Genomic DNA, 26,238 nt, shown 5'->3' with positions numbered 1-26,238 from the left:
CCTCCAGGAGTCCAAGTCCCAACTCCTCAACTTAGGGCAGAGGATTTTCAGTCTCAGGGATTCTCCCCCATAAGGAACACACCAGCAGGTACCAAGTCTCCTCTGTGCTCTCGCCTGGGGAGCAGAGGAAGTAAACAGCCACTCATGCACTGCAGGAACAGCACCCACTCCTCCCACCTTATTTCTCCAGATCAAGCGGCAGTCATGGATCTCACCTTCAGGTTGCCAGGTCCTCTAGTACCACCCTCCCCCTCAGCCAGGCCTCCAAACAGTTCAGACCTCTGCACCTCGCCCAGTCATAAAACCACCAAACTACGCAGCAGTACCTCCAAAAGCGTATGATCTGCCACGGAGTAGCATCCATCACTATCATGAAGAGTACCTAGAATTTCTTCCAAAAATAAGCAGTCAAAAAAAAGCAGGTGTACATTATGCAAATACGTGATTTGTTACATACTGGGGAGAAAGTCCCTTACTCAACCAGAAGCTATAGCCACACCCCAGGTAAGGTTTCTGTGTTAGGAAAATCACATTTTTAGGAAATGGGAGAGGGGAGGAAGCTGGCATCCTATTTCTAATCATCACTAGCTCTTTTAAGATACCAATTTCACTAATCCTGTAACTTCCAAAAGCAAGATGCTTTTCACTTAAATTACGGTACACTCTACTAAATATGGATGCTGCTCCCCAAATCTCAAATTGTCAATTTCACAAGTAGCTAAAACGAACTCAAAAATAAAGACAAGCATTAAATATTATGTAAGGTTTTCTTTTATTTAAAAGATCATTCACAAAATACCATATCCATAGATTTACTTTCTGTCATATAGCTGAATGTGTTAAGTGTTTGGAATTCCATTCTTACATTTAAAAGTCAACCGGATTGCCCAGTGTAGATGAATTTGTTTTGTTCTTAATCTTTTCCACATTGAAGATGTAAGTAGGTCATCTGAAAGCATTCAGGTTTGATTACAACCACATAATGCATGTCTTTCTTAAGTTAAGTATTGGTGTTACACAAATGGTTCTTATTTCAGAAGCAAAGATGACAGGTGGAAGGAAAGAAGGGAGAGTTCTGTAAATTGCTGAGACCTTGTGACAAAGACAGAGTAAGAGAAGCCAAGGACGCCAGCTAGTGACGAACTACTAAGTACACTGCGCCGCGGAGGCCAGGCTACCCCTCAGCCCCCCGTCATGCTGGTGAGGGTCTCTAGCTGCTGGCTGAGCCCGAATGCTCCCAATGTGACAGACTGGGACTCGGGTGCTAAACAACTTAATTTGTTCACACATAGATGTTCAAGCTCAAAAGCTACTGCCTAGCCCCTAGCCCTAGGTAAATGCTAAACACTGTATGTGGGAACAATCAACTTTGCCCCAAAGATGACTCCTAGCAACTTATAGCCACCTACCAGTTATTTCAAGGTTCTTGACAGCTCTGCATAGTAAAATTCTCAATTCATCAAGTGATACAATAAAGTGCCAGATTCCAGGCCCATTTTCATTATAAAATTAAGGGATGGTGGGAAGCACAGTATTTCATTGTTACTTATACCAGGGAACAGACCAACAAGGAAGAGACGACAGGAATTTGGATGAAGCAATGGCCACACTATCAAGTTAGCCCAGCAAAGCTCGACCACCACCACCACCACCACCCAAAGCACCTGTGCCCCGCGGAAGAGAAGCCAGCAGCAGGCAGGTCGCTACATCCAGCCGGATAGAGGAGCCTCTGATACCGCCGGGGAATGGAGGAACCCAGTTTGGACATGGTGTTGAAAAGCAACAGTAAAATGTGCAAACACAGTACTGCATCTAACTGATCTTTATGGAAACTCCCCACCAACATTTCACAGTCCTCTTTTAGCTTGTACTGTCTGAAATCTGAGCCTATTCTCCTGGAATAATCCATTTGGGGAGGGCATAACAGAGACAGGACTACCTCTAAATAGGGATGGGAAGGAATTTGCAAGGATCAACAGATATGTTTTATCCTTGTTTTGAAAACAAGGTGCCTCAAATTCTGTGTGTTGATCACAGTTGAATAAAAACAAAATGCTATCCAATTTGTGACTTTTCTGTTTTTTTTTTCGTGGAAGCCACAGCAATACAGAACTCAACATGCAGGTCAGAAGAGAAGCACTGAGAAAAAGCAAAGGAACGACTGGAGTCTGGCCAGTGTGTCTGAAGTGAAAAGAGAAGGCAAAGGAAAAAGATGAAGCAGCACCTCCATCCAGAGAGCTCCCACATGGCGGCTGCCTTTGTCCCTCTAGAAACTCATGTGCTGGAAGGAAACAAGGAGCAAGAAGGAAAAAGGACAGAAGGAACGTGGGGGAAGTGGCAGGGGGGGAAAAAAAAGCACAAATCAGGCACTAGACACAGCAAAGCCAAGAATGTACTAAAAACCACTTGTTAACGGCTGACATGCACTCACAAGCTCTGTGTCCTTTGTAAGAAAGGAGGACAAAAGTCAGGCGCAGGAATGGCAACTGCAGGACTGCCGGCCGGCTAGCCAGGCTGCGGTCTCGCTCTAACTCCCCCCATGCCCCACTCCCTCCCAGCCGCAGGCTCATTCCTGCTCCTTTTGAACCACTTCCTCTCTGGGCCGGGCTCCTCCGAAGATAGCAGAGTTGGGATTGGCTACTTGGTTGAGGGGTGTTGCAACTGTTCGAGGTTTAAGCTGGAGCCGTGGTCTCTGTGCTCTTTCCTCTGGTGGGGAAAAACATGATTTGTAAAGAATGGATACGTCTCTCCATCTGGCAAAACGACCAAACAGATGCTCATCTCTATAGCCCAGCCCATTTTCTAAAAATGAACAGCCCTGTAGAACTATACCATCCCTAGCTATGCTTACCACTTAATAGTAAACTTACTATTTAAGACTAAGGGGGGACTACAGTAACTGTGCGTGGCCTAAAAAGGCAGGTATCGGTGGGGTGCACACAAAATATCATGGGAAGGCACCCTCCATTTACACGTTGTCGCCATACCTTCTGTTGGTTCTCTGAAATCCATATTGGGCCCTCGAAGGGGAGGGCCATCTCTGAAACGACTCCCCATTGGAGGGCCCGTTCGCCGGTCACCGGGGCGACTCCCTCCCCTGCCTCCTAAGAAGTCATCCCTGAAGCCTGAAGAAGGAAGACGACACTGAATTACTTTTTAGACTACTGTTTCAAAACTTATTATATAGCTGGTGTGAATTGTTTGACTTTAAAATTTAAATTCTTTAGTTTGTCCAGCATCTGAAGTTTTTCCAAAATACAGCATTGAAAATGAGTCCAAATGTGAATCTGCTGGGTAATTTCAATGCTAACAGAATTTTTACATAAAAAAGAATCTTAGGAGAGAAAAAAATAAGCTGTTGAAATTCTTAGCTTGTAGTATAAGTGGAAAAACACCATATGAGGCTATATTCTAACATGGCTTAAAACAATACGAAAATCCTCAAAACACATTTTATTCTGTTTTCTAACATAAAATCTATACAGTTATTAAGATAAACCTGAAATTTTGAAGTTACAATTCAGAATGCAAAATCACAAGAAAAAAACTAGATACAAAGACAAAATAAAAATACGAAGTCACCTCTGGGTGACACTCCCCATTTTCCTGTTCCTGCTGCGTTTCAGTGTGGCTCATTCTAAAAGCAAAGCACCTGTGTGGTAAACAAAGCAGTTATCCGAGTAAGGCCTGCTCCCTCAGGGGGGGCAAGCTGAAGAGAGGAGAGCAGCTCACACCCGACCTCACCTCCTCTGGCTGCAAAGGGGTTTTCCCCATTCATTTGTGTATCTGCTAAAACAATTACCAACAGAAGTAAAATGCACCTCATTTAAAAATGTTAAGAGAATACAATTCTCATCAGTGTGTAGAAAAAGAGCATTTTCTCAACAGACTATAAGACCCTTAGGCTTTTAGTTTTGTATTTAAGTCCAAGTCTTTCAGTTATGGGGGTGTAAGTTAATTACCTTGTAACAATATGGCCTATTGAAATAGAGTTAACTTGCAGTAAAAATTTCGGAAATAAGATTGTTATTAAACAAATGAGCTCGCCCGCTCTGTTTAAGCTCCCAAAGGTGACTACTTTACTCCCTCCAAGGATGGTGCCATTGCTCAAAACTTTATGGGAACGTATCTCTGAGAAGCCTAAGCCTGAGGCATCTTCTTCTATATAGTTGATCCCCGTTATTCAGAGATTTAGTATCTGCAAATTCATCTACTTGCTACAATTTACTTAGAACCCCGAAATCAATACTAGCGGTGCTGCGCCATCATTCAGACAGGTACACAGCAGGGAAAGATTTGAGTCACCTGACACTCATGTTCTTAGCTGAGGTACAAGGCAACACTCTGGCCTTCCTGTTTCAGCTTATACTGTCAACAGATCCTTTTCACAATCTATTTAGTGCAAGGATTTTGCTCTTGTACTTTCTGTTTAAAATGGCCTCTAAACAGAATTGTCTAGTGTTCCTAAATACAAGGCTGCGATGTGTCTTAGGGAGAAGACGCGTTAGATAAGCGTCATTCAGGGAGTTGCAGCACTGCTGGCTGTGAGTTCCATGTGAATGAATCAACGACATTTATTAAGTAAGGTCTCTTTAAACAGAAACACACACTAAACAAGTTTACATATTGATCCGCTGACAAAATGCTGTGGTCAGAGATTCACAGGAACCCGACCTTGTTATTTCCCTTGGGAGCAGTGGTTCAGTATTTAACTCGGTGTTCGCGGTGATTCTACAAACCTAACTACTGCTTACAGGAGAATCCACTATCTGCAATGGTGGTGCTTTTCCTGTTCTTTAAGGATGGCAAGGATTTTGGAAAAAGAGCAAGTTATCTGAAACCTGGTTCAGAGACGGAGTTGAACAATGTTAATTTTAACAAAACAAGGAATGAAAACACTAAAAACATTGAGACCAAATAGCTCTGCTTTGGGGAAAACACACTGGGATGCATATCGGCAAGTATGAGGTTCTTCACCAAGTTTTTTAACCTGACACTTTCCGCCAAACTAATCTAAACTGTGATGTGTACCTTTCCACATGAGCATGGAAGTAAACTTACTTTCCCTTAAAGAGATCAAGTAATTTTTGCTACCAGTGTTTAGCATAAAGCAAATCAGCTCACACCCGCACTGACAAGGCCGATAAACACACTGGGACTTTGTCCAGGTGGATGAGACAGGGCGGTAGAGGGAAAAACCAGCGTATGTTAATATCAGTGACAGCCTCATTTCAAAGTATCTGACGATACGAGCAGTGGGAAGATCAGGAGGGAAAGGCAAGGCTGACAAATACCTTTTAATTAAGTTTGATGACAGATTTCTAGGAGGCACACTATTCATGGGACTGTCCTGAGTTTTCTTTACAAAGTGTAGTTTAACACACTGGCTATTTCCGGTGGTGGCACTTTCTATATTTTTGTTTGTTTTCTTTGTATTTTTGGGTAATGCTTGATATTTTTCTTTTACAATGAGCAGGCACATGAAAGAAATAGCATCATTCTTTTAAAGAGGAAAAGAAGACCTACTTTTACAAAGGACATATACAGGCATGACTCCGCCACGTGTGCCCTTCACCAAGACTGGTGGTGGCACAGCAGTCTCTCTGGCTATGTTCACTGTATGTCTCTGCTTCAGAGTAAAAGCCCAACCAAGCCAATAGCAGAAAGGCATTCGTGACTTAACTTTCACAGTTCCAGAGCTACGAGCTCACTGTGCATTCCATGGTACCAGGAATGCACAGCTGGCAGGTCAGGTCAAAAACCACCACTCATCGAGCCACTAACTGCTTGCACCCGGATTGGCTTTGAGACGACCTTTGTTGCATGTTTCAATCAGAGACTAGCTTATACATAAAATTACAGGTTTACTGGATTATACTGTACTTTTATGAATAAGCTCATTTCTGATTGGCCAAAGGACTTTTAAAAATTAAATTATTCAATAGATATACAGTCATCTGTTTGGCTAAAGCAGTTCTGGAAATACATTTAAAAAATCTTAAGACTCACAACACACCTTGCATCAGTTTCCCCATACTTACCCATTACTTTATACTAAGTTTTGTTTCGAAGGGGGGGAGGGTGCTAGGGTGGGTGGGTGTGTTCTCATATAGTAGAGAGTGCAGAGATAACCTCAAGTTTATAGGAAACTTACTTTTAATTTTCTACATTTTTACTACATACATCAATTACTTTTATAATTAAAAAAAATAAAGAGATGAAGACATGTTTAGGAGAGCTTCTAAAGCAGAGGCCTCGCATGCAAAATGACCTCTTGAGTTGAGCCAAGGAGGCACCTACTGGTCTGCCTTGGTCAGGCAAGAGAAAGAATGGCAAAGTGGACCGTGCCTACCATCAAGGGATATGAGTTCCACGCCCTCCAGGAAAGGAAAACATAGGTACCATCTAACAGGGAGCCACCAGGAACCACAAATATAAGGCTTTCTGTAGGTTTCTAGAACCTCCATACTATTTCTAGAACTAGCAGCACTTCTATTTGTGCCGTACACACACGAGGCAGCAAGGAGTGTCCTCGGGCTACCGAGAAAGGCTGCAGCAGGAGACGAGGCACACGTGGGAGTGAACAGCAGGTTAAGCAAAAGTAACAAAATAAGGTGGCTCAGGCTGACTCTCCCACAGTGTGGAACCTTTCAAGCCCTACCCCACACATGTAGGTCCTAACACAAGCTCATCGCATGCCTGGGTACCTTTCAGGAAAGCTTCTTTTGTGAAAGGAACTACAAGAGTAGTTGGGCCAGGCCGGCTACGCCCAGAAACGTACACCAGCAGCCAGGCCGTGGGCAGGGTTAAGTGTGAGACTGTAAATACTGATACCGGAATTGAAGTCATCCCGGGACTCCCAGCCACCTCTAGATTCTCGAGGGCCACCCATTCCTGAGGACACACAAAAAAGATAAAGTTGAGGTCGGATCGTTACCCTACTGCACAAACATGGAAAAATTCATTGGGATGATACACAACTCAGGTGATGGGAACATCAATGAAATTAAAGATTTTTTTGCTGCCAACAAGGGGGGAAAAAACCAGTAACAAAAAACAAAAAACACCCAGGCTTGCAGAAGCACCGTCCACTCTTGCTAAGACTTCACATGTTTTTACAAGCTCTCACAGACCTACCAGACCTACGGCATGGAGCTCTATTAGTAACCTTCCAAGGTCGCAACCAGTGGGCATATAGCAAGTTTGTGTTCAGTTTTAGAAGAACCAATCACCTCTGTCATCTGGTCCACCTTTCCTGAATCCAAAGCCACCTTTATCTTGTTTTCTGCCTTCTGCAATGTCCACACGAAGTGACCGATCACCCAACAGCTAACGACAAGGGGAAAACAGTGTTAAGTATTAGCAAGAAAAACGTCTCAACTGCGAACATGACAGAAAACCTGAAGATACTTACTGCACCATCATATGTCAAGGCTTCCTTAAGGGAATCCACCTCATCAAATTCTACATAGCAGAAGCCTGCAAGAGAAAACAAACTCCATTTCCTCGAGGAATTGTGAGGTCAAGACACGGTGGGGTCCCTCTTTGTACCACTTCCCGACGTCAGAACTACTACCTTTGTTGCACTGGAATGACTATAGACTAGCAGAGCCCGAAAGGCAGGTTTTACTTTTCAGTAAGCAGAACTTGACTGGTATGCCTCCTTCTCAGTTATATTCCATCAGAAAGTGCTAATCAAACCGGCAGTGAAATAGCAGCTGTGTTTTTATAAAGCTTTCTTTTAGTTTCAACCATAATATTAAAGCCTTTCTTGGATTACTCACCGCACAGCTGTTGCTTCTGATTTCTGAATAACTTTAATATAACCTAATTGGGGTTTTAAGACAGATTTCAAATTCAATATCAAACATGCTTTGAAGGAGGAGGTTGAGGGTGCTTTTACTACTCGGTAGTTGGTATAAAAACCTCTGAATAAGCCTTTCCCTCTACTTGCAGCACTCTTGCCTGTGTCCCTTCCTTGCCACCTGGAGTCATATCTGGGTTAAGTACTGTCCCTGCCCTACTGTGCTCACCGTGCACCCCTACCCCCCCACCCGCCAGTGTGCCCTCATCCTGTGTGATGAGTACCTCCAACGCCCACTAGGTCGCAGTGCTGTGAAGGCCTGGGGCCACACCTATCCTGTTCACCACTTGCTCGGTGAGTACTTACTGCCGCTTGGCTGGACAGTGTCTACCTCCCTGCCCCCACCCCTCAAGTGGATTCAAGGTTTAGAGAAACTGAGAAAAACCCAAGTCCCCAAAGGCCACAGCAGCCCAGTCACACATCTCACACCCCAGATCCGCTGAAACGGAAGAGGATCCTCTAAGGAGACAAAATATAAACCTTGCTGCTACAGACTCACCCAGAGGCTGGCTTCACCCACACATTTTTACCTTAAGTTTGAATTCCTAATGCCTGTTACCAGGCAAACTGGGTGGGACTTGCTTTCACAAGCTCAACTGACACCATGTTTCCCCGAAAACAAGACCTAGCCGGACAATCAGCTCTAATGCGTCTTTTGGAGCAAAAATCAATATAAGACCCGGTCTTGAAAATACCGGGTCTTATATTGATTTTTGCTCCAAAAGACGCATTAGAGCTGATTGTCCGGCTAGGTCTTGTTTTCGGGGAAACAGGGTATATTGCTTTCATTGTTTGATCACATACTGTAACAAGGCTTCAGGTTCTAAAGTCAAAAAGCTTTCAAAAAGATAAAAACACGGCCTACACACAGAACTGAGATGAGCAACCCCCCGGCTTCTTGTCGGCTTCCCTGCTGTAAGTTACCAGTAACTCCCCTTCTCATGGATGGACTTCTGGGTAAATAATGTAAACCAAACGCCCATGTACCTCTCCTCATGCACTTAACCACTGGGCACATTTCCCTTCCGGCAACCTTGCAAGCTAGACGATAATGTCATTTGACTCTTCATTCCTATTCCTTCTTTGCTCAAGTGCCCTTAAGATACTAATCTATAGACACTAACTTTATCTGAAATTTGAGCCAGCCCTCTCCCAAACACATGCTCTGAAGTCACAAGTGTATAGTGACAACACTTATTTATATGATCTTTTGGATTTTATAACAACTAACTAAATTACAGGAAAACTACCAAGAAAAATGTATGCGTTGGCGAAGGTGAAAGGCACCTGAAAAGTCCACGATTTTATCTGTTCACGTCTTTCCCAGCTAACTCTTTTACTAGCAGACAAGACTGCTATACAGGTCAAACAAACAACAGATTTACTTGGGTATATGCCCCATATTTCTACGAACTTGATTATGTGTAAAACATTTTCCCCAAGTAGAAATGAAGGCTTACGGGTTAAAGTGCTGTATTTGTATCAGCTACTTGAACCAGGCAAACATTTAAAACACTTTCATAATTAGAGCCCTCTGTTTCACTAACACATTTTGGTTTAGACCCCTCCCCCCATAATAATGTACAGTAAGAATCCCCCCCAAACTCACCTTTAAATTTGTCTGTGTCTTTGTCTCTGACTAGCCGTACACTCCTTATGCTGAGATCCTTAAAGATAGCGTCTATGTCGCCCTGAACTGTATTAAAAGGTAGGTTTCCTACATATGCTGTGTAGGGGGGCTCTGTGGGCAGCTCCTTCTGGCCACGGGAACCATGGCCACCAGCAGTGCCACGGGACCTAGGAGGGGAAACAGACAGGATTCAAGTTTGCCCACACGTTCCTGTCCCAGATCAGGGTCAATGAAAATGTCCTCCACTCAGCCACACGATGCAGGTGAAACGCTCCACTCTAACACACAATAATATCGTCTGGAAGTTATATATCCTCCTGCGGCTCTCTCAGATTCACTTAGAATCAGCATCTGCAAAATGTTTATATCCTAAAACCTAAGCAAACGCCCTCCCTCACACCCAATACCAATACACAAACGGACTGTCCAGTCTCACTGCACTGTATTTAGGCGGGATTACTGAAGCTCCTGAAGTGTTAATGCACTCACAATACGACTGTTTCTTGCTACTTGATAACCACCCTCTAATACAAATTTTAGATTTTGTGCAGCAATTACCATATGTACTACTTTCCACCCCCCGTGTATTACTTCCCTGCGTCCTCAGACATACGGTGCGTATTACTAATCCACGAAAACCTCAATACCATTTCCTCAGGTGGAACAAGAGGGGTTTACCTATCCTTGGTGACAGAGCTCAAAAGTGGCGAAGGCAGGACTTTTATTCTACCCCATCACCATGCGGAGGTAGCAGTTTAAATCCCAGCCCTGCCACTTACTAGCCATATGACTTTGAGGAGTTCCTCAGCTTCTCTAAGCTTTATCTACTTGTGAAATTGAGTTAATACTAACAAAAATCTTGAGTTACTGAGAAACAACAACTCTAAGGCGCTTCCTACACTGCCTGACACTGTGTATACAGAGTAACAAGTACCATTATCACAGCCACCTACAACCTGAGGTTAAAAATGTTTCATCGACGATTAAAAAGAGTGGGCCCATTATACATCTGTCCAAACCTACAGATGTACAGCACCAAGAGTGAACCCTAATGCAACTGGACTTTGGGTGTTACCGACTTATCAGTGTAAGGGTTCAAAGATTGTAACAAATGTACTAACTACTCCTTTGCAAGCAGGGGAGGTTGCATGTGAGGGCAGGGGATATATAGGAACTCTGTAATTTCTGTTCAACTTTGCCACCAACCTGAAACTGCTCTAAAAAGTAGTCTATTAAAATGAATTAAGGAATGAATGGGAAGGGGAGCTCTTCTTTACATCAATAAGAATGTCAGCTAATAAATTCAGAAGGAATCACGTAACTAGAAAATCACTACTCTGCAACCCACAACGCAGCAGTAACCAATTCAGGCCAGGCTCATCAATGGAGGCACAAACCACTGATAAACTGGTTTTGGGGGAGCAAGATAGTCACATGATCTCGAATTATCCTCCACAGATTCTTAATCTCAAGGGGGAGGGGGAGTTCCTTCTCAAATGGAAAAATGTGTCAGTCACCACCATAACCAGGTAATTGCTAATAATGGGACAAGCTTACATTATATGCCTTTTTTATTGGCATGGATTCTTCAAATCTGTCAAAGTCATGAAAGACAAAAAAGGCACGGAGACTAATGAAATATGACAACCAATGCTATGTATGATCTTGGATTCTGGAACGAACAGCTATGAAAGAAAAAGCAGATGGAGAAATTTGAATATGGAATTATAGATATTGTATCAATGTTAAATTTCTTTGAAGTGATAATTGGTACTGTAGTTAGTAGAATGCCCTTTTCCTCAAGAGAAACTTGAAAGTATTTAGGAGTGAAGGGTCAAGACAGCCAACATTTACCCACACACATGTATGTATTAAATTTGGTCATTTTCTGTTGCTGGGGGGGGAGCCACCATTTATTTCTAAAGGGTTTGGCATAAAGGATGTTGTGAGCATGGGTGTGTGTGTGTGTGTAAAATGTGAAACTTACGAATAATCTATCAGAGTCCATCGTATCATTCTTTCAACTTTACGGCGATTTGAAAAATTTTCAAAATAAAATGTTTGCAGAATACAGGAGGAAAAAAAAGTAAAAAGGGAGGTATTGTTTCTTTTTAAAGAGATATTTAAAACAAATGAGTTTCCTACCAACAATCAAAGATCGGCTCAAAGTCATGCTTTATTCAAGGGAAATCGTAATTTAATTAGGCTTGGAAAGCAACTTGATTTCCATATATTGCTAGAAATATGAAAAAGTCCACATCTGCCTTGAGAGAAATTCCAGGTAAATACCTGGTAATAAATATCATTCTTTAAGATATTTTTCTAAAGCCCAAGCCATGATCTAATTCTTAGATGCCTAAATTTTTAAAGTTTAATAATTCAAAATTCTGCTACTACCCAATAGGAAGTATTAGGTATTATTCCCATTCTGTTCCAAGAACAGAAGAATGTCTGTGAATGAATCACACCCCCGCCCCCCCCCAGTTATTTTGCATTTCAGCATTGTCGCTAGTGCACAACCCTGTTATCATCTCTATAACCACAAAACCTAAATTACCTTTAGTAAGACCCTCTTTGGGACTGGATACTGAACATATAAGGCCCAGTATAACCATGCATCTGATGGAAAGCAGTCCCAGCCCTCAAGCAGCTCACAACTGAGAAGCACATAGAAGACACATAACTACATGTGCACACGAGTGAATGTTTGTGTTGTATGTCCACACACAGTACATTCTCAAATTAACATCATCCATAGCTTTTACGACTTTAAGTAAAATGACATAATGAAACCAATTTCACCGTAGGCTAATTGATGGAAACAAGAGTTAAGTTCCTACGGCATCTCATTAATGTTACATCGAAACCACGCTGAGGACCTGCTGCATATGTAAAAAAGCAAAAAGCTATAATGATCTTTTTAAAAATTTAAGCTGAAGGGGAAGATGAAGAGATGGTAAATTTCACAGATGTTTGGTGAATCAGGAAAATGGAGGTAGGAAAGCTTGCTGACAGAGCACGTTAAATGTTTACACGAGAACCTATGGAGGGTGCTCAATGTAGGACTGAGAAGATGGGGTCAGAGGGCCTCTGAGTACAGGGAGCCAGGGGAGCCTGGACAGGGACACTGCCACCTAGGTGATCGCCGAGATGACGAGATGACGGGGCACTAAGAACAGTGCCGCGGGATAAAAGCCCAGCTCGGGCTTGGGGAAGGTACAAGAATCCCCTCTCAGGCAAGCAGTATTTTAAGAGCTAGAGATGTGGAAACGTCTAACTAAGCCCTCAACTGGCTCATTTTCCCCTAGCCTCACAAAACCACCAGTGGCTCAATACGCTCGCCCTCATCGAGAATCACTGACGCCGTCCTAAACACCACCCCGTCCATCTGATGGGGTCAGCTCTAAAGGACTTAGGTGCTTTTCAGCTTTTCATTGAGCAGGTCACTGAACATACTACAGGGCAGTGGGACAGGGGCCACGGAAGCAGATTTAAATGTATCCACTTTAACATCCATGAAGCTTCCACAGTGTGCCATCAACGTGAGAGACCAAGCCCAGAGAGTGCATGTGCGTACAATAAAATATACCTTCTATTATCAACCAAATAAAAAGGATTAAATGCCAGAAAATTCTTTGAGCTAAAATCCCTCTGATACCTTTGACACTAATTTCAGTTTAGAGAGAACTATTACCTAAATAAGCAAGCTGTGTACATGGAAGCACTTCCGAAAACAGAGAAGACTGTTCTGACACCTTAGCTTGGTGTACGACCTCTTCCAAGTCACCTCATACCTCAAAGTTTCCTTGTCTGTTATTTTATAAATATTTCTAATCTTTACTTTATAAAGATGTTTAAAATTGACCATAAAAACACTTCATAAATACTAAGTAATAAAAAGTTTAGTAACAATTCTAAAGTGTTAGAGAAGGCCAAACACGCTCAAGACTGCACGGTTCATGCACAAGCAGGTGGACCCCAGCAGTGGTTATAAAACAGGAAGCAAGTGATACAAGCGGCAGGTAGGGGCCCCTTGCCCATTCAGAATAGATACTCGAAGGTCTGTGCTACAATCACCCAGGCTATACCATCCCTGCTACTAAGCAACGATCCTCTCTGCCATCACAGTTTCTTACTGTGCCATTAAAAACAATGTACGAAGTCTGACAATTAAGTTCACGAACTCATCCTAGAACAAGTGCTACATACCTCGTTGTTGAATATCACTAAGGTCACCTCTGAAGTGCTCCCCTTGGGAAGCTGTGCACCGACACCAGCACCTAGTCTACCCTTCAAAGCAATTTTGGAACTCTTTCTGGAATGGCCACCAGAGCTGTTGTAGTATTACCCTTGTCCTGAATGTCATCAAAATGTCTTCCTTTCAATATTTCCTTTATCTTCAAGTAAAGAAAGAAGTCATTGGGGGCCAGATCAGGTGAGTAGGGAGGGTGTTCCAATAATTATTCGTTTACTGGATAAAAATGCCCCCAGACAGCGCCGTGTGAGCTGGTGCACTGTCGTGATGCAAGAGCCAGGCATGAATTGTTGGCCAAAAGTTCAGGTTGTTTTCGTCTAACTTTTTCACGCAGCCTTTTCAGCACTTCCAAATAGTAACCTTGGTTAACTGTTTGTCCAGTTGGTACAAATTTGTAATGAATAATTCCTTGGTATCAAAAAATATTATTAGCAACATTGATTTGACTCTTGATTTGGACTGACGGGACATTTTTGGTCGTGGAGAATTGGCTGACTTCCATTGTTCACTTTGACCCTTTGTTTCAGGGTCATTTTGGTACATCCACGTTTCATCACCAGTGATAACACGGCCCAAAACATCATCTTGCCTCTCCAACAGGTCTTGACAAACTTCAACTCTCCTTTGCTTTTGTTCATGGGTGAGCTCCTTCGGGACCATTTTTGCACACACCTTTCTCATACCACGATTTTTAGTTAAGATTTTCCTAACTGTTTCTCTATAGACGTTTACTTGGTCTGCTATGCTTCTCACAGTCAGCTGAAGATTTCAGCGCACAAGTCGACGAATTTTTGCAATGTTTTCGTCAGTTCTGCTCGTTACTGGCCACCCTGACCTCTCCTCATCAGTGACACGTTCTCTCCCCTCAGAAAAACGATTAATCCATTTGTACACTGCCGTTTTCTTCATGGCATTATCCCCAGAAACTTGGACTAACACGTCCCAGATTTCACTTCCACTCTTGCCAAGTTTAACAAGAAATTTAATACGTTCATTGCTGTAATTCAAGCTCAGACATTCTCACAACAGCACACAAAAACACACAATAATGAACACCACTCAAAAAGATACTGCCACACATCAGCACAAACACAGCTGTGAGACACTGATATACCGAGGTTATGAAACCTTACGGAGCTGTTTGTATAGTGCTGCCAATGGAAGCGCACGGTGGAGCATTCACGAACTTAATCGTCAGATCCCATATGACAGTTTCAAATAATACGTAATATACTAAGTATTAGGAAATCCAACTTTCAACTCCAAGTACAAAGTCCTTTACAGGCAAATCACTTTTCTTCACTTAGTTCAACTAATATCTGAATGTCCATAAGGTACAGAGTGCAATACAGAACTAAGATTCAGTTCCTGCCCTTAAGGAGCTGATAACTCAATTGAGGATGGGGTGCGGGGTTTGTTCATGCAGCTACAAAGGAGAAATCCCATCCTAAGCAAAGGATTGCAGGAAATTCAGGAAGACAGCAAGGAGAGCAAATCTCTTCAGAGTGGTATAACAGGAACTTGGACTCCACTTTCCAGATAGCAAACGGAGAAAACTGAACTCGTAAGATGATTATATGTAAGTAAGCAAAGATATGCAGGACTGAGAGACCAGAAGAAGAGTAAGTACTGCACATAAAAAAAGAGTAAAAATTATTAGAGTTGGGATTGGATCCAGTAAGTAGATAAAGAGAAAATTACGTGCTCAAGACTTATTTCTAAATTGTAACAGTTAATGAAAAATGAGGGCCGACGCAGTGGCTCAGGTGGTTGGAGCGCCAGGCCGAGGTCTCCAGTTCGATTCCCACACGGGCCAGTGAGCTGCGCCCTCTACAGCTAAGACTGTGAACAACATCTCTCCCTGGAGCTGGGCTGCCGTGAGCTGCCACAGGCTGCGGCGTGATGCCGTGAGTGGCTGGTGGCCAGCGAGAGTTGCTGTGAGCGGCTGACCCATGACTGGCCACCCACTGCCTCAGCGGGAGTGTGTGTGTGACACACATGGACCCACAAGGCTCATTATACCAGCATGGGCCAGGGAGCTGTGTCCTACACAACTAGACTGAGAAACAACGGCTTGAATGGGAGTGTGGGGCGGGGGAGATGGAAGAAAAGGGAAAGGAAAAAAGAAAAACGAAGGACACATGGTAAATTATTTCTGGGACAGAACTTTATAAAGATTCCTAGGTGCATCAGAAACTATACACAATATAAGCACTGTTGCTGTCACTCTTAAAACTTCAAGACCAATGCCAAGATACCAAGACTATAGCTAACCTCTCTTTGGTATTTGGAACATTAGGTGTTCTTCTATTATTTCTAGTAGGTAATAACTGAGATCACTTTATTAGCTGATCAACAACGCTGGTCTCACCCGTGCCATCCAGAAACACTTTATTAGCACATACCTTGGCATGTGGCACTATGTTAGATCCTCCATAAAATCACAGTAAGATTGCCTTTATAAAAGTAAATACAAGTGTGCAACAAAGCCAAAATCCACTGAGCATACTTTGAAAAAAGAGAAAATAAAAAAGTAATGGTCAAAATGTGTAACCTATTTATTTTCTTGACAGTAATCAAAAAAGGTTAAGCTCTCAAAAGCCGAACATTATTTCATCTACACCATTTCACACTACCTATTCTCTTACAATAGTAAGATACACTAGTTATAAATCATTGAACCAATATAGATACATTGTTAACTAAAGTTCAGTTAATTCAGATTTCCTTAGATTTTCACCTAGGGTCCTTTTTAATCTGTTCCAGGATCCCATCCAAGATGCCACAGTACATTTTAGTAGTTGTAGCTTATGTCTTTAAGAACAAGCCCAATGCAACCTGGATTAAAAGCACTTATTTCCAAGAAGATCTCCCTCTAAGTATATGCATTTCCAAGGCCTTCAATCAGCATTCAAAATTAAATACCTTCATCTTGATAACTGTCATTTACTACAGGATATGTGCATAGAAACCTCTGAAAGTTTCTGGCAAACACTGGGGGGGCGGGGTAATGCCTATGGTAAATTCTTCAACAAGCCCTATTTTTAAGAAGCTCTTTTCTGCTGTGAGTGAGGACTTCTTAATTCAAGCACATTTATAAAGGCCTTGCAAGGAAATGCAAAGTAGTTCTAAGGCAGGAAACTCAGTATTGTACATTGCTATATCTCCAGAACTATTACAATATCTGGTACACTTACCAGGGATGGAAGGAATGAAGTCAGGCCTAGCAACTACTTTAGCACTGCAAATAACTTCTCTCACCAGTATTTGGGGGAAAAAATGTAAACACAACAGAAAGTTCCATGTATATAGATGATATCCCCAATTAGGTATGTGTTTTTCCAAAAATTTTGGGCTGTGACCAACAGCAAGAAGTATGTTTTACACCATGACTTAATATATGCATACATATATACCTGCCTGCATATTACCCATACAAATAAAAAGAGCTTGCCCAAGAGCACTAACTCATAGTAAAATGTACACTATTCTCTGTTCTACTGCATCTTTAAAAATGCTTGTCAGGATTTCATCATCTACCAAAAGGACACAACAGGCAGTTTGAAAGCCTTATTTTTAGATGAATAATGAACACAAGGGGGACTTCTAGTTTACACAGTCTTTAAGGGAATTTTCCTCATTAGGAAAAAGGCATTTATCATAATGTACTAAAATTTTGGATTCCCACACATTAATAAAAGCAAGTAAGTGGGATGTTAATTAAATAACTTCATATGGGTGAAAAAGATTTCTCAATCAAAAAGTTCCAGATTTTCCAGAGGAAATAAAATCTTAAACCTCAAATCTATCAGTCCTCAGAGAACACTGCTACAAAACACCTTTGTCTTACAGCTATGGTGTAAACTATTTCTATGGATTAGTTTTGAACTTTATAAGCCAAGAGTTCTTTTTTCTGAATTAGAATGCTTATTATTTGAGACCTGACACTCTACAGACTACCAGCTCTAATTAATTTTTAATGAAACTTCATTTTCATTCAATGTTGGATTTTGTATGATCCACAAATAACTTGCAACTATACAATTTACTTTAAAATTTTCAATTATTTAGGTAAGTACAAAATGCCACACACCACCACTTAAAATCTAGAGTTCAAACTCAAAAGGCCTTCAGTTATAGCCTTTTCTTCATTTAACATTTGAAAAAGCAAAAATCTAAATTACGTGTACAAAACACATGTATTAAAAAGAATACTTAATATTGTTTCTCACTATCGAATATATTTCAATTTATAGCTAGCTCACACATAGTTACAAGAATTAAATGTATTAAAAGTACATGGGGACGGTGTAGATGCCTGACCACTGTACTGTACACTTGAAGCTGAATAATACTGAGTGTCAACTATAATTTTATATATACATACATATATATAGTCACGAGATATGGAGTGCAGCACAGGGAACAGTCAATGGAACTGTAACAGCTATATACAATGTCAGAGGGGCAATAGATTGGGGGAGAGGGGTTATCACTTTGTGAGGGGTGAAATGTCTATTACATTGTTTTGTACACCTGAAACTAAAAAAACAAAAAACAAAAGTCATGGAGAAAAGCTACACATTCCCCCCATTTACAAAGAAATAGCCAAGAAAGAGAGGAACCTATCAATTAAAAAGGTTTAGCAGGCAGAATGACCAAACGCAATGTGTACACCCTGTCTGGTCCTGATTCAAACACATCAGCTGCACATCAAAGTACTGTATGAGCTCATTAGAGAAATTAAGTATTTACTGGGTTATTGTAACATTATGTTTTCAGATGTAATGATATTGTGGTTATATTTTTTTAAGTTTTTACCTGTGAAACTCATAGTGAAGTACTCCTAGATGAAATGAAATGATACTAAGATTTGCTTTAAAATAATCCAGAAGTGTGTGGAAGGAGAGTGAAGCAAGGAGGTATGGATGAAATAAAAGTGGTCACTTTTTAAAAAAGTGGATAAATGGATACATGGGGTGGATTATTATACTAGACTCTGCTTTTATGTTTTAAGTTTTCTATAATCAAATATTTTTTGCATATTCAAACAAGCCAACTATATGAAGTAATCTTTGAGACAACTGGGAAAACATGAACACGGACCACGTAACAGAAAAACTGGTGGTTAAAAAACCCTTACCAATTAGAAATACATAAATCAAGGATTGCAAGTATTTTAAGATAGAATGTTAGGAAGGCTGGGATTGGTTTTAAAATATTCTATCCCCTCCCCACAATGGGCAAGATAGATGAAACAGGACTAGCAAAAATGTTTATGAAGTTATAACTGGGAAATGACTGGAGAGTAGCTTAATGGGTAGAGTTTGTTTGGGATGATGAACAGTTCTGGAAATAGTGGTGACGGTTACACAGCACTGTGATTACTGAATTGTAATCACTGTGAACATTAGTGCCACTGAACTATACACTTAAATGGTAAATTTTGTCACACACACACACACTGGGTTAATGGCTACACAAGGGTTCGATATACTAGTCTCTACTGTTTATGTATGAGAATGAAAATATGCAGATTAATTTTTAAGTGTTAGGTAAAATGAGCAACTGGTAAATTCCAGCCCAACCTAGACCACACTGAAGTTCTTCCATTAACAGAAAATTAGCTCACGCAGGAATTCTTTCCATCTTCAGTCTCTAAAGAGCACTAGAATGCACTTGCTTTGGTTCCAGACACCTTTTGTCCACTTAACAGCACCTTAGGCTTACCAGCTGCTGTATCCCTGTTAAGTCTGCTCTTTTCATCCGACCTACACAGATCTTGCATTCAGCCTTAGCACAAATCAAGAGGGGGCACCAAACTGCACTATTACTACTCTTCACCAACCACTTGCAGTATTAAATAGAAAACAAAAACAAAAAACCCAGCTCCAATGAAGAATGCCCCTGATAAAGCACTAAAATTTTTTATTAAATCATGACCCCCATTTTAATATCCCGTGTTACGAAATGGGGACTGCTACTTGTACCATGGTTATCTCTATGAAAAGCACTCATACAAGTGAGTTACAAGCTGAACTAGCTATTCTTTTCATGGAATGCCATTTTTACCTGAAAGAATTGACAAATTATGGTTACTCAGTCTTGTGTATTAGGCAGACATTTTCTTGAAAATTAAGTGAGCCTGTCACTTCGAGGAAAACAACTAAAAGTATCTGTTGCAAATGATAAAACGCAGGCTTTCAAGCAGCAAAAAATAGAATTTTAAAAAATTTGTCTTTATCAATATAAGCTTGACAGCCTCCCAATACCTGAAAATTTTCAGCTGAAATCTATGGTGATGGTAATAAACATGACTTTTGATACTGCATAACGAAACGTGTGAACATCTGGAAAACTTGCATAACTCAGTCAACTGGTATTTTCCAAATGCCCAACGTGTATCACGTCACTCAAAATGTAAGCCAGATTGGAGGATTTTAATGTAACAGTATGAAGTCTATTGATAAAAGTTTCAGATTCTACGTTGCAACTAACCTTTATGGAAACTACCACTTGTTGAATTTTGGTATAGTGGTAAATAAGAATATCTACAACTAACTGAAAAGGCTATTAAAATACTGCTCCCTTTTCCAACCACTTATCTATGTAAGGCTGGATTTTGTTCATAAACCTATATCAACCAAAACTTCTGAGAGTGAATACAGAAGCACATATGAGAAACAAATTGTCTTGTACTAAGCCAGACATTCAAAAATGCTCCAAAAATGCAACTGATTACTTTAACTATAGAGGAATGCGTGCAGAACAAGGGGACCAGACTCTCCATCTACCTTACACTGGCGCGCAATGCTTAGGTGGAGCTGCCATGTATTCAATGGAGTATCACCACATTAGAGCACAGCCAGAGCCCCATCAAGTAGGAACATTTCAGGAATCATAACATGGGGAAAACTTCAAAAAATCTACGACATTCAATTTAAAAAGATGACTTTGATGAAAAAGCAGAGGCCGGGCATGCTCTCTTGCCCAATTCTCACTTCTGTTTCGAGAGGAAAGCTGGAAAACTGGAAGATGGAATCTGATCTTGGACTAACAACACCCCCTAAGCATTCTGCTTTTTATGTTCCAAGCTCCTGGAAAGATTTTTTGAATTTGTATCGTTTTCCTAGATCACTAAGGTTAATTTCAAATAGAAATATAAATGTAAAAAATATACAAAGCAAGTTTTTAGAAATCTCAGAGGCATTTATACTAAACATTCCAAGCATAAATTCTGTAACAAACCAATAACGTACAAGAATTACTTAGTATTGATTTGTAACACTTACGGCACCCTAGATGAACAGATTTCTTATTTGACTTTAGAAATATAGCCAGTTAAGTAAAAACTCACTCAACAGAACTTTTCCCACTTTACTAATCCCAAGGGAAATATTTTAAGAACTGAAAAATAACAAATCAAGAGCTACCAATTCTTTTCAGCTAACATGTGAGGAAAATGAGGCTGAGAGAGGTAAAGGAGCTTGTTCCAGATCACACAGCTAATACATGGCTGAGATGACTGACACTCAAGCTATGGTCTGCCTGATTCTAAAGCTGGGGCTTTTGCCTGAACTGTCTCCCAGAGAGCTCCAAGTATTTGTGGTAACACTTCTCATTGAGGATAATGATTTGGAATCAAGCACTGGGAGACTGGGGAGTGAAGTATAACAATAAACCCCAAATTGCCATTTGATAGGTAAACAGGACTTTAGAATAAGCTTTTCAATACCTTTACTGATCCTGTTATCAGTGAAAATAGGTACCATTTTTATACACTGTTTTCCTTCCTGTTTTAAGTTAAAACATGCTTAGAAATTTAGCCAGATATGCCAAGCTAAATTTCTATAAGACTCAAAGTTTAGAATTCTAATCCCCCTAACTGGAACCTGATAAAGAATACTTAAGTTTGGTTTAATCAATTTTTAGCAGGTACCATTTCTGCAACCTCAATTCTTGCTAACTCCAAGTTCCAACCTAATTCTCAGAATTGATGGTTTCAGGTTAAACACTCAAAAGGCTTTATTGCACTTAGAAAAGTAAAATCAGTATTACTCTACCCTTTTTTGCCAATGGCAAATGAAAAACTAGAACTTCAGAATGATAATTTAGCAAATTGCAAAAACAAAATACATTCAAAATCTGGTACAATGAACTCTTTGATAATTTGGAATTTTGTTTTTACTTGCTTTTTGAGCAACAATGCAGTACCTGATTCTCTTTGGTTGCTGGGGTTATGCCTCTATAGGCTGGAAAAATTAAGCAGTTGCCCAATATTGCTTCCTGACAACTGCACTGGTTATTACATACGACTATAAAATTAACTTATGGGGAATGTATAATTATAAAAACTAAGTTTTTAGATTATGACCATATATTTCAAACCTGCTATTCTTTTCACCTGTGACCCAAGCGGTTTAGAGTTGTGGAATCTTATCAAGCTAAGGAGTTTTAGACTAGAGGTAAGATGCCTTACAAAAGTACCAAAAGAAACAACACAAGACTGAAATTTCCATAGGGGGTGTGATCTTCTATAATGCGTGAACATTATATCTGGATATAAGCAAACAGCAGGGAGACACCTGTTGGTGTGAACACTTCAAATAACAATTGAAATGATCTTCACTGAAGAATATCTGGTCAACTATCCTACCATCTTGCTGAATTTCAGAGATTCCAATAACTCATAACTTCTGCTCTCAGAAAATAAAATTAAAATAACACTGACTCTGGAACAGGAAAGCTTTGGCACAGACTACTCCACTACAAGTCTGGACCTCTGTGAAGTTTTCAGGCCCACTCTAGACACTGTCTACATGAACAAACAAATTCACCAAAAGATTTTTGAAAGTACTTGTAAGAATCTGAGCAATATATCCTGTGTACTTTTACATAAATATGAAGTCAAATGGAAAATTCCAAGAAGGTCAGATGTAGAAAGTGCTTAACAGTAAAGACACTTTAAAAATATCTTTTTATTAGAAAGCTTAGGAGATGTAGAATGCTAGCTACCGTTCTCTCATATCAGTCTTTGGAGGACATCTGGGCAAATGGCTAACATTTTCAATTGTCTTTGATATTGAAATGAATAGCACCTTAAGAGAATTTTACTTTTGATCACTTTCTATTGCTCACAGCATTCCAACTGTCAAATGTGGCATCCACTAAGTCTAACTTGAACACCTCAAGTCACCAGAAGAGCTGGCAAATTTGTGAAAAAGCATAATAATAATAAAAAAATAATCCCCAGGCTCAGTCAGTATATGACTTACTGTAGTCCCAAACCAACTAAAACTCCTTGGGTCTGCCTTAAATTGAACTACTCTAAGAGTAGTTTTCCTGGGTACTTCTAAATGGAAGTTGGGGGGAAAATCCTAGTTATTAAATTTCAAGATGACTTAAGTACAAATTTGATGTCTAGAAACCTATCCCAAAGGCAGTAATTTTACATGTCAGCCAACATCTATTTCTTTTTTATTAGCAAATAAAATATTCTTTGTAATAACAGGTGGCTCCACTTCCATGTTATAGTGTCATGAATGACATTGGGTACACTCCCGCACCAAAAAAAGCCTTTGTTTGAGCCATTCCCAAACCAAGGCATTAAAAGATCATTCTTCACTAAACAAAGATACTTTTGGGATTGAAACCCAGGAGACTGGACACCTCAGTAGGTACTATTGTGGTGTTATCCTGGGAAAGTAATCCTTTCTGTAAAAGCACACAAAGGCCAAGTGTGTTCTTGACAAATAAGATGTTCACAGTCTATCTTCTAAATTCTGTATGAAGTAACTTGTATTAAAAAAAAATAATCCAGTGCGGGTGCCTGGAGTTAAACACCATAAGCTTTTTATTTACTAGTCAAGGATTTTTTCTTTTAAACAAGGCGCCTCAATTTCATGTAGTCTGTATATGACCAGAATCAGGATGAGGCTAAAGGCTAGCTCAGAAAGAAATACTAGGGAAAGATAAAATTTTCTGCCAGCAAGCACGTAGCATCTGTCATGAAGACACTGTGACCCAAAAGAGAATAAAAAAATGCTATGATGTATTCGTTTAGGTTGGTCTTCCCCCTCCTCGCGTGAACCGGACCATTCCCGGGCTCCAGCCGCCAAATCCCTGTCTTACACGTAAGGGGAAGGGAATCGTCCCTCTCGGCCTCCCGATCTCACCCAAGCGGCTGGCCTTAGGGCGAAGGGGGTCAGGGCGCCTGCAGCGCAGACAAACGGGAGGCCGAGGCAGAGACCGGGACCGGAGAGGGACAGGCCGCGGCCCCCACCCGAGCCTGCAGCACAGCCCCGCGCTGGCTCTGCCGTACTGGAGGATGGGGTTGGAAGCTGGAGCTCGTCTCCCAGAGCGCTCAGTACCGCTGCGGCCCAGCCTTGCGGCCGAGGCAGGGGGAAGAGGAAGGGATCCGCCCCGCGAGCAAGACCCCGGGAGTCTAACCGCCGCCGCCCCCTCCCCGAGCGCGCCATTTCCAGGCCCCAGCCCTAAGCGCCTCTCCGAGGCCTCCACCGGCCCAGCCCGGCTTCTACCTCTTGCCGCCCTGGGTGTGCGCGGGAAGGCCGCCGCCCCGGGGCCCCCGACTCCGCCCGTCCCCCGCGCCCGGACGGGGCCCGCGCACCCCTGCCTCACCCTCTGCCGCCGCCGAAGCTGCTGTAGGCCCGTTCGTCGTAGGTATCGAAGTCCGCCATTTGCCGTCTCCGCTCCGAGAGGAACCAGGGTGAGCGAGAAAGGACCCCGCAATATAACTCCCCCCGCCCCGCCGCCGGGGCTGTCCGCAGCGCCGCCTGATCGCAAATCGCACGCACGCGCGCGCGCGCGCACGTACGCCGCGCCGCGCCCGGCCTGGTCCGCTCCTGGGCCCGGCGCGCTCTGAGGCCCACGTGGTGCCGCGGCACTTTTGGCCGGGCACCTGGCCTCGCGCCCCCGCCCATTGTGTGCTAGCCCTGCGGCTTCACCCGCAGCCGCCTCCTGCCCCTGCCCCGCCCGTGGGCGCCAGCCTTGCCCATCCTTGGGCATCTCCGGTGGCTCCCTCCGCTTGCTCTGACGGCCGCTCTCCCGGCTGGCCTGGGCCCCTCTGCTCTTTTCCTCTTCGCCTCCAGATCTGGCGGGAAACCCAGAGTCCTGCTCCGCTTGACTCCACTCCTACACTCTCTTCCCGGCTAAGGGGTCGCCGGCTAACACCAAAGTAAGGGCACCTCCTCCAGGTTGGAGACCCCAGAGCTGGGAACACGCTGAGAACGCACGGGGGCGAAGGGCCCGGAAGGGGTGAGATTGGGGTCAGCATCTAAGCGTGCGAGGAGATGGGGATGCAGCTATGAATCGCCTTCCAGGGCCTACTCGCATCCTGTATATTGGGGTGGGAGGAGGGGATTGAGATTAGAGAGTAGGTTGTTGTTGAACAAGCAAAAGAGTCAGCACACCTCGCTTTTGCAGAAGTCACTGCACTGGAAAAGAATTCAATCCTGACGTGAATTCCATCCAGCAATAACAATGAATGGATATGCAATGAGAATGAATTAGGTTTGTGATTAAGGTTGTGGTAATATTGGATACTCCAAACCCTAATACGTCTAGGCACAATTTAAAAGAACTTAGTAGAATTCTTGTGTGTATAGCCAGTAAGTATATATAAAAGAAGTATACCCAGTAGGTATAAAAGTATAACAGTACTTTTATATTTAAACATTTTCTGCTATTTTATCCCAGTACTGGGATTGTCAGAGCAGCTATTAACTCATTTTCCATTTTCCTGTCTCTTTCCATATAAGACCACTTTACTATCAGATAGACAGACCCAAAGTGGCCTGGGTCCCGCCTCTTACTAGCTGCGTGACCTCAAGCAAGTTACTGAACCTCTTTAATGTCTCAATTTTATCTGTATAAGGGGAGGATATCACCTACCTTCTCAGTGTTGTAAATATTACCTTAAATGAAATGTTTGTAAAATACCTGTTCCACAATAATCTATATTAAGCACCTATTTACTATGTGTCTGGCAACATTATAAGTGTTTTGCATATGTAATTTCCAAATCTCTAATATAAGCTACAGCTATGGAAACCCCCAGAGAGAGGAAGTGACTTGTCCAAGGTCACAAAGCCTTGAACTTAGCACATGACTCAGAGAAGAATCAATGGTTTCTTCTCTCCCTGCACGGTTTTGACCCAGACCCCCTTCCACATCTCTTTCCCATAACCCCATTACTCTTAAAGTGCACTTAAATGCATTTGACTAAATGAAAACCTTAATTACTCTTTCTTCCAGTTTTATTGAGACTTTAATATTTATTACTGAATGGCATTACATTTTTTATTCCAAAGTCTCCCGGTCCAAAGCCACCTCAAGGTGAGATCCTGGAGGACAGGAACCATGTTAAGAGTGTTCCCTCTGTCATCTCCCACAGAGCTCTACATGAGAAGGGGATAATTTATAATTAACGAAGTAAAAGGAGGGAAGACTTGGAGAAAGGCCTGTGGCTGA

The 26,238-nt window shown here is 41.9% G+C and overlaps 1 protein-coding gene across 2 annotated transcripts; it reads right to left on the bottom strand.

Moving 5' to 3' along the window:
* Nucleotides 1-753: 753 nt before the first annotated feature.
* Nucleotides 754-24,545, bottom strand: EIF4H (eukaryotic translation initiation factor 4H). 2 transcript variants are annotated; one of them, XM_019754964.2, is made up of 7 exons: nt 24,388-24,545; nt 9,474-9,661; nt 7,415-7,479; nt 7,233-7,329; nt 6,835-6,894; nt 2,988-3,125; nt 754-2,706 (listed from the first exon to the last, which is right to left on the bottom strand). In XM_019754964.2, exons 1-7 carry the CDS (start codon nt 24,444-24,446, stop codon nt 2,567-2,569), a joined length of 747 nt encoding a protein of 248 aa, XP_019610523.1. In that variant the 5' UTR covers nt 24,447-24,545; the 3' UTR covers nt 754-2,566. The 2 variants fall into 2 exon arrangements, with proteins under 2 accessions (XP_019610523.1, XP_019610524.1); XM_019754965.2 differs by lacking the exon at nt 6,835-6,894.
* Nucleotides 24,546-26,238: the final 1,693 nt, after the last annotated feature.

The sequence above is a fragment of the Rhinolophus sinicus genome, linkage group LG03 (genome assembly GCF_036562045.2).
Source record: "Rhinolophus sinicus isolate RSC01 linkage group LG03, ASM3656204v1, whole genome shotgun sequence".
NCBI classification, from domain to species: Eukaryota; Metazoa; Chordata; class Mammalia; order Chiroptera; family Rhinolophidae; genus Rhinolophus; species Rhinolophus sinicus.
The sequence above is the reverse complement of the archived record's forward strand: the minus strand, read 5'-3'. Positions and strand labels throughout refer to the sequence as shown.

Coding starts and splice junctions, on each gene's coding strand:
- EIF4H (XM_019754964.2), bottom strand. CDS start 24,446: ATGGCGGACTTCGATACCTACGACGAACGGGCCTACAGCAGCTTCGGC. Junction 7,330..7,414: donor CCTTGACATATGATGGTGCA/GTAAGTATCTTC, acceptor CCTTGTCGTTAG/CTGTTGGGTGATCGGTCACT. Junction 3,126..6,834: donor CCGGGATGACTTCAATTCCG/GTATCAGTATTT, acceptor TTCCTTCTTCAG/GCTTCAGGGATGACTTCTTA.